This window comes from Sabethes cyaneus, chromosome 3 (genome assembly GCF_943734655.1).
Source record: "Sabethes cyaneus chromosome 3, idSabCyanKW18_F2, whole genome shotgun sequence".
NCBI lineage: Eukaryota > Metazoa > Arthropoda > Insecta > Diptera > Culicidae > Sabethes > Sabethes cyaneus.
This window is the reverse complement of record NC_071355.1, coordinates 133,782,799-133,801,281: the sequence shown is the minus strand read 5'-3', so window position 1 is coordinate 133,801,281 and position 18,483 is coordinate 133,782,799. Positions and strand designations below refer to the sequence as shown.

At 37.1% G+C, this 18,483-nt stretch overlaps 1 protein-coding gene across 2 annotated transcripts in view; it reads right to left on the bottom strand.

Annotated features, from left to right (window-relative positions):
- Positions 1 to 18,483, bottom strand: part of LOC128740423 (putative fatty acyl-CoA reductase CG5065) — an 82,435-nt gene that overhangs the window by 14,394 nt on the left and 49,558 nt on the right. For both annotated transcript variants that reach the window (XM_053835964.1, XM_053835962.1), the window contains exons 4-5: positions 8,411 to 8,701; positions 5,007 to 5,220 (exon numbers count right to left, since the gene is read on the bottom strand). In XM_053835964.1, the coding sequence (XP_053691939.1) occupies positions 5,007 to 5,220; positions 8,411 to 8,701 (505 nt within the window). The remainder of the gene's footprint in view (positions 1 to 5,006; positions 5,221 to 8,410; positions 8,702 to 18,483) is intronic.

Below are 18,483 nucleotides of genomic sequence, written 5' to 3'. Positions count from 1 at the left end.
CGTACATAGCACACACACCGGCTGCCCCCAGCGCAACCGTCTGCTATGAAAGAAGTCACCGCCAAAATTTCGCTTTCCTATGTGCGTTCTCACTGTTCCCGCAAAACGTTAAAAAAACTGCTATCACTCACACACTTATCCTAGGCCTCGTGCCAATACAGCCTTTTTCTATGACAGCCGAAAAAACTGGCGCTACGCCACCTTCACAGCATGCAAAAATCTTAATGCTTTGATTAAAGGAAACTATTCCCATTCAACCAAGGGGCAATAAACCCCTACCAACGGCACTCGATCTAAACATTTATTTGAGACAATAACTTAGCTGATATTTTGTTACACTCCGTCTCCGTCATCCAGCGCCTCTCGAGTTGCAGCGGCTGACGCCATGTAATTTAACAACGCCGATTCGCTCACAAACAACAAACTAGCTGCAAAAACACATGCACTTTTTTGCAGCCTAGTCTTTTCTTTATTAAGAAATCAGATAACTTAACGCCAGATAATTAGATAACGCCGAATAACACATTCAATTCCGCGATACACAAGGATCTGCACAAGCGAACAGAAAACCTGTACATAAAACACGACCGCACTGGCTCCCACTTCGAAGCGAACTCTAAATGGATTTTTCATGACAATGAAGTCCAGTATCATCAAAATGGACGAAAATAAGTCTCTTTTAGCCAAAACACACGTCAAAGTTGTATGTCTACGATTTCGTTACAATTATTTCAATTTGGATGATTTAATACTTTTAACTTAGGAGCACTGTTACTAGACACTTTTTAATGTCATTCTCTAAATAACATAACGCTATGTGTTTCTTTGTTTTGACTTAAAGGTAATTCCAAAATACTTATTGTACTTATTTTTGATCAGTTTTGTATGTTTATTTTTGCTACAGCGAAAAATTGCAAGCAATATAATGATAGTATTTGAAATGCAAATATTTCTATGTTATTTATCCAAGTATTTTAAAAACTTCAATCCAAATATGTAATAGTTCCAACATTTCTTGAGGTAATTTTGGTTTGTTGGATTTGAAGAATAAGTTTATACTTGCAATGAATGAATTTGAACTTAGCAATAAACATTGCAAAAGGTTTCGGTAGCTACCCGGGTATGAGTCAAACGAAAACTTTCAATTCAACTTTACTATTAGATTCCGCTGTTTCTTTAGACAATTCTGCAATTGAAACGAGTACGTGATAAATGATTATAAATGAGCAATTTTTTAATAGATAGAAGAAGATAATATTATGAGTATTCATCTACCAGCATTCGAGCAGTTTATAGCTTATTCCTTAAATTTTACCGTATTGATTGCGTACCCAGAGGACGAGCGCTACAAAATAGTTCTGCAACGTTCAAGTAATTTCACTTTTAAAGCAATTATTTTTAATCTTAGAGCATTTCAAGAATTTGTTCGCTGTATTGCCATCATTAGTTGTCTCAATTCCTCTTCTCAACTATCAAGCATGGCGCACTCACTTTGGCTCGACTTTGATTATTTAAGTGTACCGCTTCAGCCAAACAGAATTCGAAAAAGTTATGCAGAGGGCATTTATAGAGCTAGTTATCATCTACAATTTTTCTTCACAAAACTTTGTTGTATCTTTTGTATTTACGATGCTATACGGCTCCTATCCCTTTGGTAACCAGTGAACGTATATTTGGTTAGCAACACAGTAGCGGCATTGTAGCACTGTAAATACAAAAGATGCAGTAAAAGTTTGTTCTGCAATATTGTACACAATAACTAGCTCTAGAAATTCCTCATACATTACTTTATCAAATTCTGCTTGACAGAGGCTGTATAGCAAAATGAATCAAAATTTGATCAAAGTCATCGTACCATGCCTCTTAACTATCAATCCTTAAATCGAAGGCGCCAAACTCATTAGCAAGTATTAGCAGCTAAAACCTTCACAGGTTCATTTTTAAGACTTAAATGAATCAGGAGATAGTAATTTGACGATTAGATTCGGGTAGAATCATAGTTAAAAACTAAATTCAATTTGAATGTTTTAGATTTTCTGTAACTACAAAACTTCTGTTTCACTCACGCACAACAGTGAATTAAATACTAGTGAATATCTAGCTCAACTTGTAAAAAATAGATGCTTTTCAAAGTTCCTTGATGAAAACCAGCTGAAATTTGCTTTACGGTGACAATATGCACAATCCAAAAACCGCGTGCTTTTCAAGCTTATATCGAAAATGTCAAATACTATATCACATCTTACGCTCAAATGTGAACTGTCGCTCAAATATATTGGATGAAAATGTTATTTTTACCTTCTTGGGTTTATAACAGATCCGGAAAAATTTTAGAAACCGTAAAACAAAACAATTTTTTTTCGATTATTGGCCTATGGCGGTACCACAGTGCTACGTGGCGCTAGTGCAGATGTAATATTCTTGTATAGGCTATATCCTACGCTACTGACTATTAAGAAAGTTGCAGTCTTCGGGAAGGTTGTTCAAATGACTGTCATGTCGGAAATTAAATTAAATTAAAATAGTTCAGAATATTCTCAACGTGCAGCGCTAGTGTATATGCGAACTCGTTTTATTTGCTATAGCTTATTATTCATGTAACCTAAGGTATTACTTTCTTAGGCAAAGTTGTTTGAGTAATAGCAGCCTTGCAGATGGTATAGAAAATAGTGCAGAATTGCCTCACTACGTGGCGCTACCATATATGTAATATTACAGTATACGCTGTAACTTACGCTACTGATTACCTTGAAAGTAGTGGTCTTCGAGAAGTTTATACAAGTGATTATCACCTTCAAGATGGTATGAAAAATAGTTCAGAATTTTGTCATCGGCGGGGCTAACGTATATGCGTATACGTTATATATCATGATATGAGTCACTAAAAATATTACTTTCTCCGGGAAAACGGTTTTATTATAGCAGCCTTGCTAATAGTAGGGAAAATAGTACATAAGTGTCTCACTGCGTGGCGACAGCGTACATGTAATGTACTTGTGAAGGCTGTATCTTGCACTACTCATGGCTCATGATCTTAGTAATCACTTTTTTCGGAAATGGAAACATCGTTAGTCATCGATTTTCCTAGAATTCTAATTGTATGTAATTCCTGATTTGCCTGATTAAAAAAATCTCATTGTTTGTTTCTCGCTCCCCCATCCCCTTCAGTGGCATGACATCTTAAAATCAAAATCTTCATAAAATATTTGTAATGGCCTAACTTCAGAACGGCTGAACCTAAGAAATAAGTTTATATGACGTAATTTGTTCAATTATTCTCGGCTATAGTGGTAGTGTGTTCAAAGCACTCTAATTTGTTCAATTTGTTATGCGAAAAATTTGATCTTTTTTTTTTAATTTTACAAAAATAAGTAAAATTTGAAAATTTTTGAAAAATTGTCAGAATAAAACAAAAAATCCGATAGAGTGCTCATTAGTAGCTCTTCGCCAGATTTAAGAACATGTTTTAACCTATCATTAATAAAGATGAGACGAATCTGAGGGGACATGTTATGAGATAATTCACGTTTTATGCTTTTTATTTTGATTTTGCTAAGTTTTTTCTTTCAGCGTATTTTTTTTTCGAAAATACGCTTAATTTCCTTCAACTTTTCCGTTGACGTCATTTTTAACAAATAAAGTAGTTTTCAAGATATATTTTGGAAAAAAAAAGTTTTGTTTATAAATACGCCTTTTTGAAAAGTTACCCCAGACGAAAATAATTATGTTACATGGAAAATGAATCCTTGCGTAGCGTCCAACATATTAGCAAAATTTCATCCCAATAAAAAATATTCAAGATAAACCGTTTTGTTAGTTGAGCTGGCATTGCTCATATAGTGCACTTACACCCCTTTCCTTCCAAGTGAAAACCAACTTTTATTTTGCTGTTTTTTTCATGATTCTAAAAAAAGTCATCAAACGGTAAAATTTTGACGTGAATTTTTTAGCAACCACGCTCAAAGTATCGTTTCCTACCATTATCTCGATTTTTTCAATTTTGTCACTTACACCCCTTTCCTTCTCACCCCCTAATGTTATTCTGCTAAATTTCTGTAGGTCAGCCAAGTTTTTCTGGCTGTAGAATAACGACAATGCCTTGCATAAGTTATTTTCATTTATAAATGACGGAAATTAAAACGATTAGTCGACATTTTCTTCTTCGTCGCATGAGAAAACCTAGGAAATTTGGCTGGTAGGACTTCTTTAATGATAAAAAGCATTTAAATAGATCTCAGCTCACTTTTATTGATCGGGTATGATAGAAAACAAACTAAAATATTAGGGAATAACTAGTTTTGCATTGTATGCCATAAAAATGCTGATATTTTTAATAATTTGTGTTGGATAAGACGGAAATAGGCAATTATGACGAAGCAGCAACACACCCTATTCGTTTTAAAATCCATCGGTTCGTTAATTTTATACAAGCCTTCAATAGTTGTATCTTAAAATGAAGGCTTAATTATAATTCTCCGAATAAACTTGCCATTTGATTTTTTTTTCATGTGACGTCACATAACTTCATACCCCCCTCCCCCCTACGTCACAAATAGCCATGATTAGGTTTGGGCAGGACATATTGCAAGAATACCGGACAACCCCTGCAAAAATGGTGTTTGCCTCAAATGCGGCAGGAACAAGACGGCCAGGATCGCATCGAGAAAGATGGTTAGATCAGGTAGAGCGAGATCTGACGGAGAGTACTCATAACTTTTGAATGATTGAACCGATTTTCACAAACAAATTTATATTTTCTCTTTAAATTTTATTAACTTAGTTTTAAAAGTTAATAAAACATTAAAAATGCTTAATGACACAACTCTAAATAAAAATAACTGGAAAATAAAAAATAGAAAGTTGACAACCCAACTATTATTTAATAGAAATCTTTTGTAATATGTCCTTAAATAAAATGAAAACAAAGATATTAGCAATGAAATATAGAGTGTAGAGTCATTTGTCTAATTTGTAAAAGAAATACTTCGGAATTGAATTCTACTCACCTATGCTAGGTCTTACAATGCACGCAGGTAGTTGAGGATAGTTATCTCTTACAAGGCATTCACTTAGTCGTTTCGTGTACGTATAGGTATTAGGATGGGGTTTAAGGAGATCTGGAGTTATTTGATCCAATGTCTTCTCATCCATCCATTCAGCAATTCGCATCAAGTCATAGGGACTATGATGAAAATCATATACTCGCTCATTTAACACTTCCTTCAATACCGATTGGAGAAACATCAGTAAGTAAATTACATAAATGGGTCATTCCAGGCCAAGTGACCGAGAAAAAGTTCAAACGAATCGACCTTCACGGATTAGAACCAAATTTTGCCAGATTGTTCGTTTTCGGTCAGAAAGTAAAAATTCAAAATTTGGTACGGATCGAACATTCCTTCGATTAATGGGAGCGCCTCCAATTTTAAGGAAAATACTCGATTTTGTCAAAACCTCTTTTTTTCTTTTGCTTATATCTCCGGAAATATAAAGTTTTGAAAGATACTATTTTCACATTTTCAAAGGAAATCAACCAAGGAATTCGAAAAAGATACACTCAAAAAAATCGACACGTCGCATCCACGTGAAAAATCATGTAAACTTCTGTACAGCAACTTACGTGAACTTCATGTACTAGTTAATGGGAAAATTGATCAAATTTACCGGGATCGCACGTAAACTGGTTAGTATGAGTGCGAGTTACCAACAATTCACGTGATTGTTACATGAAAAGTGTGATGGATGAGAATTACCTATGTTTTCACGTAAACTTGACGTCAGCGTTACCAGATCAGCGGTTTTCCCGCTAGATTTAGCGGGATATCAAGTCGGACAGCGGGACTTAATAACCAAACAGCGGCTAGCGGGAATCTAGCGGTTTTCTTAAATAACTCAGCGGGTTTTTAGCGGGATCTCGATTTAGCGATATTTTTTAGCCAAAAAGAGTGCTGAAAGAGAGGTTGACATCAAAACACTTCGTTTATTGACATTCTAATGTCTGCTCATGCATTGGCAGATGGTTCAGTATATTCTGTTGATTAGAAAACTCCGTGGTTTTTGCCTAGAATGGGATGAGTTCTGACAAATACTCATTAGAGCTTACTGAAAAAGAAGACGACCAAAACAATCCGTTTTGCGTATTCCTCATTTTTCCACAAACTAATTCGTTGCCAATGGCAAAACCCAACTGATTCATGAATTCGAAACAAAACAACACTTATGTATCTATATACATCAGTACATATACATTTGTATGATAACAAAACCAAAAAAAATCGGCGCTAAAACAAAATATAAGCGAGAACAAAGAGCCGATGCGCTTTACAGATATTTTTGATTTTTGGGTGCTTATTGATGATTGCACGAATTCTTAAACTTCTGCAAAATAATTCCAATGACAGTTAAACTTTCGCAGTCACTAATACTACTAAATATTTGTAGTGAAATTCAATAATGTTGATCATGTTTACATTTGTTCAACACCATAAATTATATGACAGTAGATGAAAACAGTACAAGTATAAGTGTGCAAAGCGTTACAAAATCCATGTATGAGTGTGTAAAAATGTTCACTGTGCAAAAATGTTTTGCACAGGAGTCTAATATGGTGCAAAAAGCGCAATATAAAGATTGAAACATATCTTCTTTTGTCATCAAAAACCATACCCATTTGCCAGCGTTGCTAAAATTTTGCATGATTTTTATCATAGCCAGATACAGAAAAAGAATTTGTGCTAAAAGATTCTTTTGAAATTTTCGCCTGTGTTCTTAGACTCCTTAATCTTATAATTCTTGCGAAATTTCGTAGTAAACTGTCATTATATGAGGGATAACAAAATATTTCTTATTCTGTTTCCTGAAGCCAACAACTTCATGCTGACGAATGCAGTAAATTTGCATAATGTTCATTTAATTGAAACCACTCAATTTAAGCAGGTCATCTTAATTTCAAATACAAACCTTACTGAAATGAATATTTTTAATTCTGCACCAGAAACGAAAGAATAATATATAAGAATATATTTTGATTCAGCGGGATTTCTAGCCGGAAATTGACTCTAGACTGCGGGAAATCAATCTCTGGGCAGCGGGAAAATGGGCAATCGACCTGGTAACACTGCTTGACGTGCTGATTTTTTTTGAGTGTATTATTTTTGAGCACCAGTGCTGTCAACATTTTTAAACTCAATTTGAAAACTAAATTTACATTTTTCTCTCAATGAAGACAATTTTATCTGAAAATTTTCAACTTCATTGTGTTCCGCAAATTTTTTTACATAAGAATCACTCATCGCCCAGAGGTATTCTTTGTCGATCCTGAGATGCAGCATATTAAAGCAAACAGTTTCCCATTTTCAATGTAAAACGAAGAGCAAAATATTTTTTTTAAGTAGTGATTCTCTACGCAATGTAAAATTACTTTGCCATATCGGGAAAGCATTTATACTATATATAGTTGAAATTCTTGAGTTAAAATTGTCGGAGAAAAATGTAAATTTAGTTTTCAAATTGAGTTTAAAAATATTTGGCAACACTGGTGCTCAAAAATAATATCTTTTTCGAATTCCTTGGGTGATTTCTTTTGAAAGTGTGAAAATAATGTCTTTCTAAACTTAATACTGCCGGAGATATAAGCAAAAGAAAAAAAATACATAAAAATGGGGTATCGCTTATTTCAAAACGCTGTATCGCGGGAATGGCAAAGAATACCTCAGGGCGATAAGTGATTCTTATGTAAAATAATCTGCAAACCACGATGCAGTTGGAATTTTTTAGATCCAATTATCTTCATTGAGAGAAAAATGAAAATTTAGTTTTCAAATTGAGTTTAAAAATATTTGGCAGCACTAGTGCTTAAAAATAATATTTTTTTAGAATTTCTTGATTGATTTCCTTTCAAAATATGAAAATAATGTCTTTCTATACCCAATACTTCCGGAGATATAAGCAAAAGAAAATAAGAGGTTTTGACAAAAAAGGGTACACTAAAAAAATCGGCACGTCAAGTTTACGTTATAACATAGGTAATTCTCATCCATCACACTTTTCATGTAACATTCACATGAATTATTGGTAACTCGCTCTCATACTAACCAGTTTACGTGCGATCCCGGCAAATTTGATCAACTTTCCCATTAACTAATACATGAAGTTCATGTAAGTTGCTGTACAGAAGTTTACATGATTTTTCACGTGGATGCGACGTGTCGATTTTTTTGAGTGTATTTTCCTTGAAAATGGAGGTGCACCTATTGTTCGAGGGAATGTCCGATCGGCACCAAATTTTCGATTTTCGCTTTCTGACCGAAAACGAACAATCTGGCTAAATTTGGTTCAAATTCGTGAAGATAGATTACACGGGGCTCGGACACTTCGCGTGGAATGACCCAAATGTATATTCCGCACTGACCTTGTCACAATAGCAGAATGCTGTTGACATGTGAAGCATAACTTGAAGTTTTTTCATTTGCTTGCATAAGTCCAATACACGTTTTGTACCGGTTGTGTTGAAATCGATAGCGTCTTTCAATTTAGCTTCTAATTTCAAAGTTGCTGCACAGTGGAACACTATTTCAGTTTCTTTAATCAGCTTTTCATGATTTTCAGGTGATATGCCAAGTCCATCCGATGTTAAATCACCTTGCACAGCAATAAGTTTCTTAAATAATTCTGGTTTTTCTCTTTTTATCCGTTCAAATACCTAAAAAAAAATAAAGTTGTTATTACTTTTTTCTAAAAATGCGTATTAAAAGAGAATATGTAGGGTTATGTCCCCGGTTATGAAACAGGTTTTGTTTTTTAGCCATAGCTTTTGATCGGATCATCCAATTTTATATCTTTTAAACCATTGGAAAGTTTAAACGTATACCTATCTTTTTGCCAAAGGGAGTATATGTTTTTGTTTAAAACACAAAAGTTATAGCAAAATTTCAAAACATGTTTTTTGTGGTTAAAAAAGTGTCCCCGGTTGTGAAACACTTCGGGAAATCGTTATAAAAGAAAAGAAAATATAAAAATATCGAAAGAAAACCAAAAATTAAAATCATTTATTCATGTAAAATACTAAAAATACAAAATCATTGATCAATTTCTTAGTTTAATCGTCTAAATGTGAATCGCAATAAATGCATGTAAAAAAGCAAGCAGTCATATTGGCACATTTGAAATGCGCTGGCCTGATACATGTGTTACAAGCAATTGAGTTTTTGCTAAACCTAAATGAATCCTGTTGCCATAAAGACTCATAATGCCCCAATTAAAGTTATGTATATTCATATGAAGTATAAAATAATTGATTTTCTAGATGTTTCACAACCGGGGAACTTGACTGTTCCATAACCGGGGCGGAGGCCATATTGCAAAAAAAATTATATAATAATTTTTGAATCAAGTATTTCACCTAAAATTTGTCTGTGTGATGAAATCGAGGTCCAAAACTAAACTTATAGGTTTTTACTTGACATTTTTTATTCCATTTGGTACACAAAATAATCAATTGCAAAACATAGTATAATCAATATATATAGAACTAGGTGGACCCGTCGTGGCTAACCACGATACCAAAACCTTTGAAAATGTAATATGATTTATTGGGGCGAACCAACAAACGGTTGAAAGTCCCATCAAATAGTAAAAAAATAATATAGTTTACAATTAAAAAGCATGTGTTAAAAATTATTAATGAAACAGCTTTAGAATTGGCAACCTTATAATTGAGCCGTTCCGAATCATAGTAGTCATTGATCATTTTTATCAAAATTGAGATTTTTATATAAATCGTATCTTTTTGCAAAGATGTACTCTGCAAACAATAAAAAATTACAAAAAATTAGGTTTCTAACCTGCTTTTTTCATGTTGAATTTTTGGTTTGGAACAGAATGACCAAAAAGCTACCAATTGTGAGAACCATGCTGCGAGGGAAAACATTTCGAAGAAGTACTCAATTTTAGAACCAAGACAAAATTTAGATTCGGTTTCGCCAAAACTATGATTGCAGAAAATATTAATTGCATTATACCAGGCAGACGCTTGCTGTATAATCCGCTACCACTTGTTGGACCACAACTACAAAAACACCATTCGTTTTTATAAACCGGACAAACTCTTGGATTAGTTATTTGCTTGAGATCGAGTCAACGCAACGTAAAGTCTTGGATATTGGAAATCTCACGGATTTTTTGCGACCCTGTCTATTAAAAAATTTGAAATAATTTGAAAATGCTTTGCAGTAGATATCTAAAGCTACTTCTACTAAACTCTTAAATTTAGAACTTAAATTTGCAGACTTTCAATATTTATGTTATTTTATATTGCGATATTTCAGGTCGCGATATTTAGTTCAGCTTTGAACTAAATCATGGAACAACACGTTTCACATAACCACATTTTGATGAATTCTTGTTTTTTACAACCAAAGTTTGAATGTGTCCTTGATAAAACATCTGACTGTTTAAGAAAATACGCTACATCACCTCTGGGTGATTCAGATATCATCCCCCACCTGACTCGGGAAGGGTTTTAGCTACCATTCTCGTAAGGAACTACGAAAGAAGTAAATGTAGTTATAAATATATTCAACGGGATATGCGCCTTCGCGCTTTATATTGAGTATGCACTACTTTGGCAGCTTTGGCAATTATAGCTTGATTAAATCGCAGGCTATCCTTATTATCACATATGCCAAATCACACGTTAAGAATGCTTCATTACTCTTAAACGGTTGACATTTGCTTCAATTATTGTTTTAAATCCAAATTCTTTTGTTCCCCCGTAGGACTTGTTGATATTAGTATCGCATTATGTGGCATTCCATCAAATTGCCGATTTCGGCCACCCACCCACTGTTGAAATCGTTGTTACCTTCACAACGTGTGTTGGAGTCCAGAAAAATTTTTATTTACCAGCTTGCTTGGATCTAGCGTTACAGTCAGACACAAGGAAACTATATATAGTAATGCCAGTGTCGCTGCAGTGCGCGTGGTAAAGATCACACATGTTCAGATAATGTACACTCAACCCCCGCTAATATGAAAAACAGCTCGTTCAGATTGGGCGAGTTCATTTTTAATCTGAATATTTGGTAACTCTATTCATTTTCACATACGCGCAAGACGCGCACCCTATGAACTTGTTGTTTTGATTTGACGAAAACAAACGTTTTGAAAACATTTCAAACATGTGCGAATTCTAAAGGTTCGATTTGTAGAAGACGAAATTGGCTCGGCAGTTTCGACTAAAATGGTCTATTTTGAGTGCTGGAAAGAGGTAAGTTGCATATGAGCTACATTGCCAAAGCTCCGGAGCAAGAGGAAACGCATTAAGATTTCTTGCTTTTTTTTAATTTACCGGTCAACTTTAACGTCAATAGTGTGTGACGCTTGATCGGTTTTTAATGTGAACGCATTCATACCACCGGGGTACAGATTAAAATTGTTCAGATTAAAGAAGGTCATACCAACGGGGGTACACGGTATACATATGTGTGTGTGCCTGAGATTCATCAAAAGGGGAATCTCATTGTCAAACTTTGACAACCAGTTTAAAATTTCAAATATGGCTACCAAGTAATGTGATTGGAAACTTCGCTTGCTTCAAATTTCTAAAAAAGTCGGTGCAAAAAGGCGCAGTTGTGAGATTCAATTCATTAGGACGGAAAGAAAAAGAACGATTAAAAACATTTAACTGGCATAAAAACACAGCGATGAGCGCATTGATGACAGCACCAACCAGCGCACAGATAAATAACAATGAGCAACTTTGACAATGAAGTTCCCGATTCACAGACTTGATACAGATTGTTAGCATCATGTTTACCACAATGAGTCCTGCAGAAAAACAGCGACACTGGCATTCTATATATATATTGATTCTACTCAAAACATGCAAAAAAACTTTATTGTATGTTTTTTCAAACACGTTTCCTACAAAACATTGTAAATATTGAAGTTTGACTGTTGTTTGCTCAAAAGTTATATTACTATGAGACTAGGCGTTGGTAGTAATTTAACAGCACTAGGATAATAAAAATATTAAAATCTACTTGTGTTTCACAACCGGGCCGTTTCACAACAGGGGACAATCCCCTATATATTTGCTCAGTTTTTGACGTTTTTCCTTTCTGCTAGGATACGGAAGGGTATTTTTAGCCCATTAAGCAATTGTGTCTGAAAATACCCTCCGTACCCCATATAAATATAAATATATAGTATAATCATTCAGAAATCCTAAAATCGAAAGAAGATCCAGTGGACCGAGTGTCAGGTACCATTCGAGTCAGTTTTGAAACCTAAGCATTTTATGTGTGTATGAACGTCACGACTTCTAGTCCGCAAAGAACTAATGGCCTTATAAGGGTTTTGTACATTGCTTCGTATGGCGGTATATGCTTCTTGATCGTAGCGTTTTGGGAGGGGCAAAGGTGAATTCGCTACTGGATTTCCTTACTAGTGTTGTTGTCCGCGGTCACCAGCGATCCCAAATGTTATCCACTTCTAGTTCGTCGCCGTCAACGGTTATCAAAGTCACCTGCTAAGGCTTTGTGTAGGCTACCTTTGGTGAAAATCGTGCCTTTCGTTTCGATGCTTGCGATAATCAACTGGCGATGGACGATTTGGCAGCAGGGTGGCTCCAGCAGGATAAGTTGCAGCCGACAGCAGATGGCAGTTTATGATCGGTCGCTACGGACAGGCAGCAGGAACCGTCAGTTGCAGTTCGGTTCACGACACGGTCCACGTTCATCAGCGATCCCAAATACATGAACTCATCTACCACTTCTAGTTCGTCATCCTAAATGGTTATCGTCTTCAGGAGGCGCGCGTTTGTTTCCTTTGAGCCTCCTTCGTTCATGTATTTGGTCTTCGACGCATTTATTTTTAACCCAATCCGCATAGACTCTGCTTTCAGTCCCACATTTAAACTGGTCACTTTAGTTTAAAGCCGACAAGTGAAACCAAGTTATTGGAAATCGAACATTTTATTCAAAAGTTATTCAACCTTAAATACTTAAGTATCGTGTATAAAAAAGCAAAGCCTAGGTGCTACATTCCGTTATCGAAACTTGACCTTCTGTTTTTATACGACAGGCTTCGCAGCCAGCTGTTAGAGTGCAGGACAATTGCAGGGCCAGTTGCTACGATCAGTGATGTTAAAAACTCAAAATCTCAAAGCTCATCAAAAATCCAAATCAACTGTGAATCATGTCAGCTTGATCCTATGCATAAAAAAGTCACGAGTGAATTTTTCTGTTTTTATAGCAAGAAGCACAAAACTCACACGTATTCCTTCCCGCTTGATCAAATTCTGCTTTGCTTCAACTGCTACCTGGAGTTATGCACATATACATAGAAATTCCTTTTTTTTTTGTTAGGGGGGACTTAGACTACTTTGTCCATTGAACTGAACTTTTGTAGTATATCCTTATTTGCTGTACGTGTCAGGCAAACCAAACACCATTATACAAGTGATTGGCCATTTGCCGCTACACGTTCCCAGTCAGGTATGATATGATTTATGAAACCAGTAACCTTCCCGGGATTAGCAGACCAAAGCTCACCGGGAGATAAACAACCCTTGTCAAGAAATTTAAATCTGTTCGTATATAACGCACCACAACTGCATAACAGATGTTCCGAAGTTTCACTTTCAAGATTGCAAAAGCGACAGATATCATTACCAACCCGACCAATGTTTTTAAAATGATATCTACTCCGACAGTGCCCAGTTACTAGGCCAGTGTATGTACAAAGAGCTCTCTTATTGAGCTCTATGAGCTTTTTGGTGGTTTTTGCATTTGGAGTTATAAATCTTTTGGACTGGTTACATCCTCTGACTGCCATCCAATTGGCTGTCACTTTTTGTTCTTCCCAGCGTCTAAGTTTCATTTTTATTGCGCAATTTGATATTCCGCAAAAAGGCTCTGAACCAATAAATTGTGAGTTAGAGCCTTCCTTTGCTAAGTCGTCTGCTATTTCATTGCCTTCAATGCCACAGTGTCCTAGAACCCAATACAGATTGTCTGAGTTCATTTGACATAGACGTCGCAAAGAAAGAATGCAATCCCAAACTATTTTAGAAGTACATTTACAAGCACTTAGTGCCTTCAGTGCTGCTTGACTATCAGAGAAGATGCAAATATTTGCGTGTTTATATTTCCTCCTCAAGCAAACAGTTACACATTCAATTATTGCAAAAATCCTCGCCTGAAACACAGTTGGCCATATTCCCATTGCCACTGATATGTTTGTTCCAGGGCCATAGATTCCAGCACCAGTTTTTGAACCAATTTTTGAGCCATCAGTGAAAAATATCGTTGAGCCTTGACGAACCATAGGAACTCCAACCTCCCAATCGTGGCGCGATGTTTCGCACACTTTGTAGGGAGTGTCATAGTTATCCTCCGGTTTCATCCAATCTCCATTCATACTTAACACAGGCCCTATTTTAAAGTAATTCAGTATTCAGAATGCTCATGTGACCGGAATGATCCGATGAAACATTTTTAAATTTATTAAGCCTCAGAGCACATCTCTCTGCTTCCAATTGCACAAATTCATGCAAAGGAAGCAGATTGAGAATTGCATCTAATGCTTTCGATGGAGTACTACGCATTGCTCCGGTTATTGCAATGCATGCAAATCGTTGAAGTTTTGCTAGCTTTGATTCAGCAGTAGCCTCCTTTGTTTTTGGCCACCAGACTAACGAAGCATACGTAACTTTCGGTTTTAAAATAGATGTGTAGATCCACATTATCATTTTTGGCTTTAAGCCCCATTTCTTTCCGATGGTTTTTGAACATAGCCACAATGCACTGACTGCCTTGTTTATCGCAACGCCGAGATGTGCATTCCAGTTTAGCTTTGCGTCCAGAATTAAACCTAAGAATTTTGCCTGTTCACTAAATTTTATTTGCTTTCCTTCAATCTTGAGAAGCTTTAAGTTGAGTTTTCTCCTTTTAGTGAAAGGGACAATTACGATTTTTGTCGGATTAATGCTTAAGCCCTCCTTCTTACACCAAGATTGGGTAAACCTTAGAGCCTGTTGCATTCTTTCCGAAACTATGTTATCAAATTTTCCTCTCACCATGATGACAAGGTCATCTGCAAAGCCGACAACTTCGAAACCTTCGGCTTCTAGACTCCTAAGTAGATCATCTACAACTAAAGACCACAAAAGTGGTGAAAGAACTTCTCCTTGTGGATATCCCTTCATTGCCTTTATTGTCATAGAGGACCCTCCAAGCTCAGAAGTGATTTCTCTTTTTGCCAGCATGGTATGAATCCAGTCGATTATGTGCGTATTATATTTTCTTCGTTTCATAGCATCTTTCATAGATGAATAGGAAGTATTGTCGAAAGCTCCTTCAATATCCAGGAAAGAACAAAGCGCAATTTTTCTTTACTGAAAGCGATTTCTCAATTTTACCTACAAGCGTATGAAGTGCTGTTACTGTTGAACTACCAGATTGATATGCAAACTGATATTCAGATAATGGATATGATTGCAAGTATGTTGAATCGACATAATCTTTCAGAACTTTTTCCATTGTCTTCAGTAGAACCGAAGATAGACTGATAGGTCTGAAGGATTTGGGATTCGTCCTGTCTCTCTTACCAGCTTTCGGTATGAAAATGACCTCAACTGGTCTCCATTTCGATGGAATGTATTTGAGTCTTAAAATTGCCCTAAAAATCTGCATGAGCGCCGGTACCAGGACTGCTTCACCTTTTTGAAGCAGTGCTGGAAATACTCCGTCAACACCTGCAGATTTAAATAGCTGAAATGATCTTACAGCATTTGCCACTCTCGCTGTTGTAAAGATTTCGTCAGATACATCTGTACTATACCGTCTGCTCTACTAGATTCTGAGAAAATCTCTGTAGAACAACTTTCTACACCTATACCTTCCGAGACCACATACACAGTTGAGCCCGGAAAATGTGTTTCCATCATCAAGTTTAAAGTGTCACCTGGATTTTTAGTAAAATCTCCGTCTTGATACTTAAGATTGCCTAATTCGGTTGTGTGATTTTTTGCAAAGGTTTTCTGTAGTCTTGCAACTGTTGGTGTATTATTTATGGTTTCGCATGTTAGCATCCAAGATTTCCTCTTAGATTTCCTTATTTCTTTATTATACTCAGTTAGTAGCTTTCCTATATTCAGTCCAATTTTACGTATGTTTGGCTAAATTGAACATTTTTCGAGTACTTTTCCTAAGACGTTCCAACTTCAGATTCCACCACGGTACATTCCTGTTAGAGGACGAATGTTTGATAGGACAACTATTGTTGTAAGCATTAAGAATCACTTCATTTAATTTTTGAAAAAATGATTCAAGTTGTTGACTCGAATCAATATTACACGTTGTAAGTGTGTTTGAGTTTAAGTGATGAGCAAACTGATCCCAGTTTGTTTTCCTTGGATCACGAAATGTCACAGGCATAGTGTCGCCTCCACCCCATTCAAACATGATGTGTTTATGATCAGATAGTGAAGTTTCATCTCAGACATGCCAATTTCGAATTTTCGCAGAAATTGCAGAGTTGCAAAGTGTCAAGTCCAGTACTTCTTCTCTGATTACATTTGAAAATGTGGGTTTATTACCCAAATTGCATATATCTATATTGTTTGATGACAGGTATTCAAGAAGATTTTCACCTCTTGCATTTATGTCGGTACTGCCCCAGACTGTGTGGTGAGCGTTTGCGTCACATGCAATGATAAACGACTTATTAACTTCGCGGCAGTATTTAACAAACGATGCGATTTCAGGAGGAGGCACCACAGAAACATCACCAGAAAAGTATGCGGAAGCGACTACGACTTCAGTTTTCCCTTTGATGGTTGGTACCTCCATCATGACCGCAACGATATCGCGTTTAATGAATCTATTACGGATAGCATTTCAACGTATTATTGACGAGAACTGCTGTTCTGGGCGAGTTTTGATTCTCGTCATAGAACAACTTACATCTTTGCATTTGAATTTCGTGTATTTTTCCTTTGTTGGACCATGGCTCTTGTAGCAATGCCATGTCCAAACCCTCTTTATTAAACCTCCTACTTAGGACCGCCGAAGCGCCTCTAGCGTGATGAAGGTTAGTCTGCAAACACTCAATTGGCTTCATTTTTATTGGATATTCGCTCCTCATTCTTTTTAGGCGGAGCCGTACGCCAAATATGCAAGTTCAGTTTAGCAAGTGACCGAGTTGCATCCTTTAGCCATATCTCAGTTGCTCGATCTTTATATAAAACCGGGTAACTATTTTTACGGCTGCATTTTGCAAGCTTCGGGCTTACTAATACGTGTCTTTGTTCTTCAGTTTTTTGTAGAACATTCTGCGCGGCAATAAAATATACCGTAGTCATTTGCTTGCTAAGATAGTCCTTAGGATTATTCCAACTTCCATTATGCTATCCACATCCCTGAAGGAGAGTCCATCGGAGTTAGCTATCAAACTTGTAGGTCGCTTTTGGGCGCCTCCGGTTCTTTTAGCTTCCTTTTTATTCCGATCACTCTCCGTTCTGGACGTATTAGCTTGGTTACAAGGTAGACCAGTACGATGCCTAAGACAAATGTGAGCAGTTTACGCGGATGGTAGACCGAGTATCAGTTGTGCTGACTGGTCTAAGGCCGGTGGTTTTGGCGGGAGACTTTAACGCTTGGGCGGTAGAGTGGGGAAGTCGTCGCTCAAACTATAGGGGTCGGATTCTGCTTGAGGCTCTGGCAAAGCTCAACGTAGATTTGGCCAACGTCGGCACCACAAGTACCTTCAGTAGGAACGGTGCGGAGTCTATCATCGACGTGACATTTGGCAGTCCTGGTCTGATAGGAGACTGGAGGGTAGACAATGGCTACACTCACAGTGACCATCAGGCGGTCCGCTATGGTGTCGGTCAGATAACGAGGCGGCAGGTGGCGAGTAGAGCCAACACTTCAACCATCCGTGGATGGAAGACATCATACTTCGATCCCGAAGTATTTGTGGAAGCGATCCGGAGAGAGTGCGGTGATCGCGGTATGCCCGATCCGAACGCTGATCATTTGGTTGAGGTACTGTCGCGATCGTGTGACGCTACCATGCCTAGGAAAGGTCGACCTAGGTATGGCAGGTCACCGGCTTACTGGTGGACAGATGAAATTGCGGAACTCCGCGGAGCCTGCTTTCGTGCGAGGAGAATTATGCAAAGAGCTCGTTCGGACGAAGGCAGGGTTGAATGTTGAGTAGCACTTGTTGCTGCACGCGCAGCGCTTAAGAGTGGGATAAAAGCTAGTAAACGAGACTGCTTTGAAAGGTTATGTGCTAGTGCCAATGCGAACCCGTGGGGTGATGCCTACAGGGTCGTAATGGCAAAGACCAAGGGCGTGATGGCGCCCGCTGAGCAATCACCAGAGATGCTGGAGCGGATCATCGAGGGCCTCTTTCCGCGCCACGAGCCAAGTCCCTGGCCCCAGGCCGCTGAGTCGTCCCACGGCCGACGTTCCA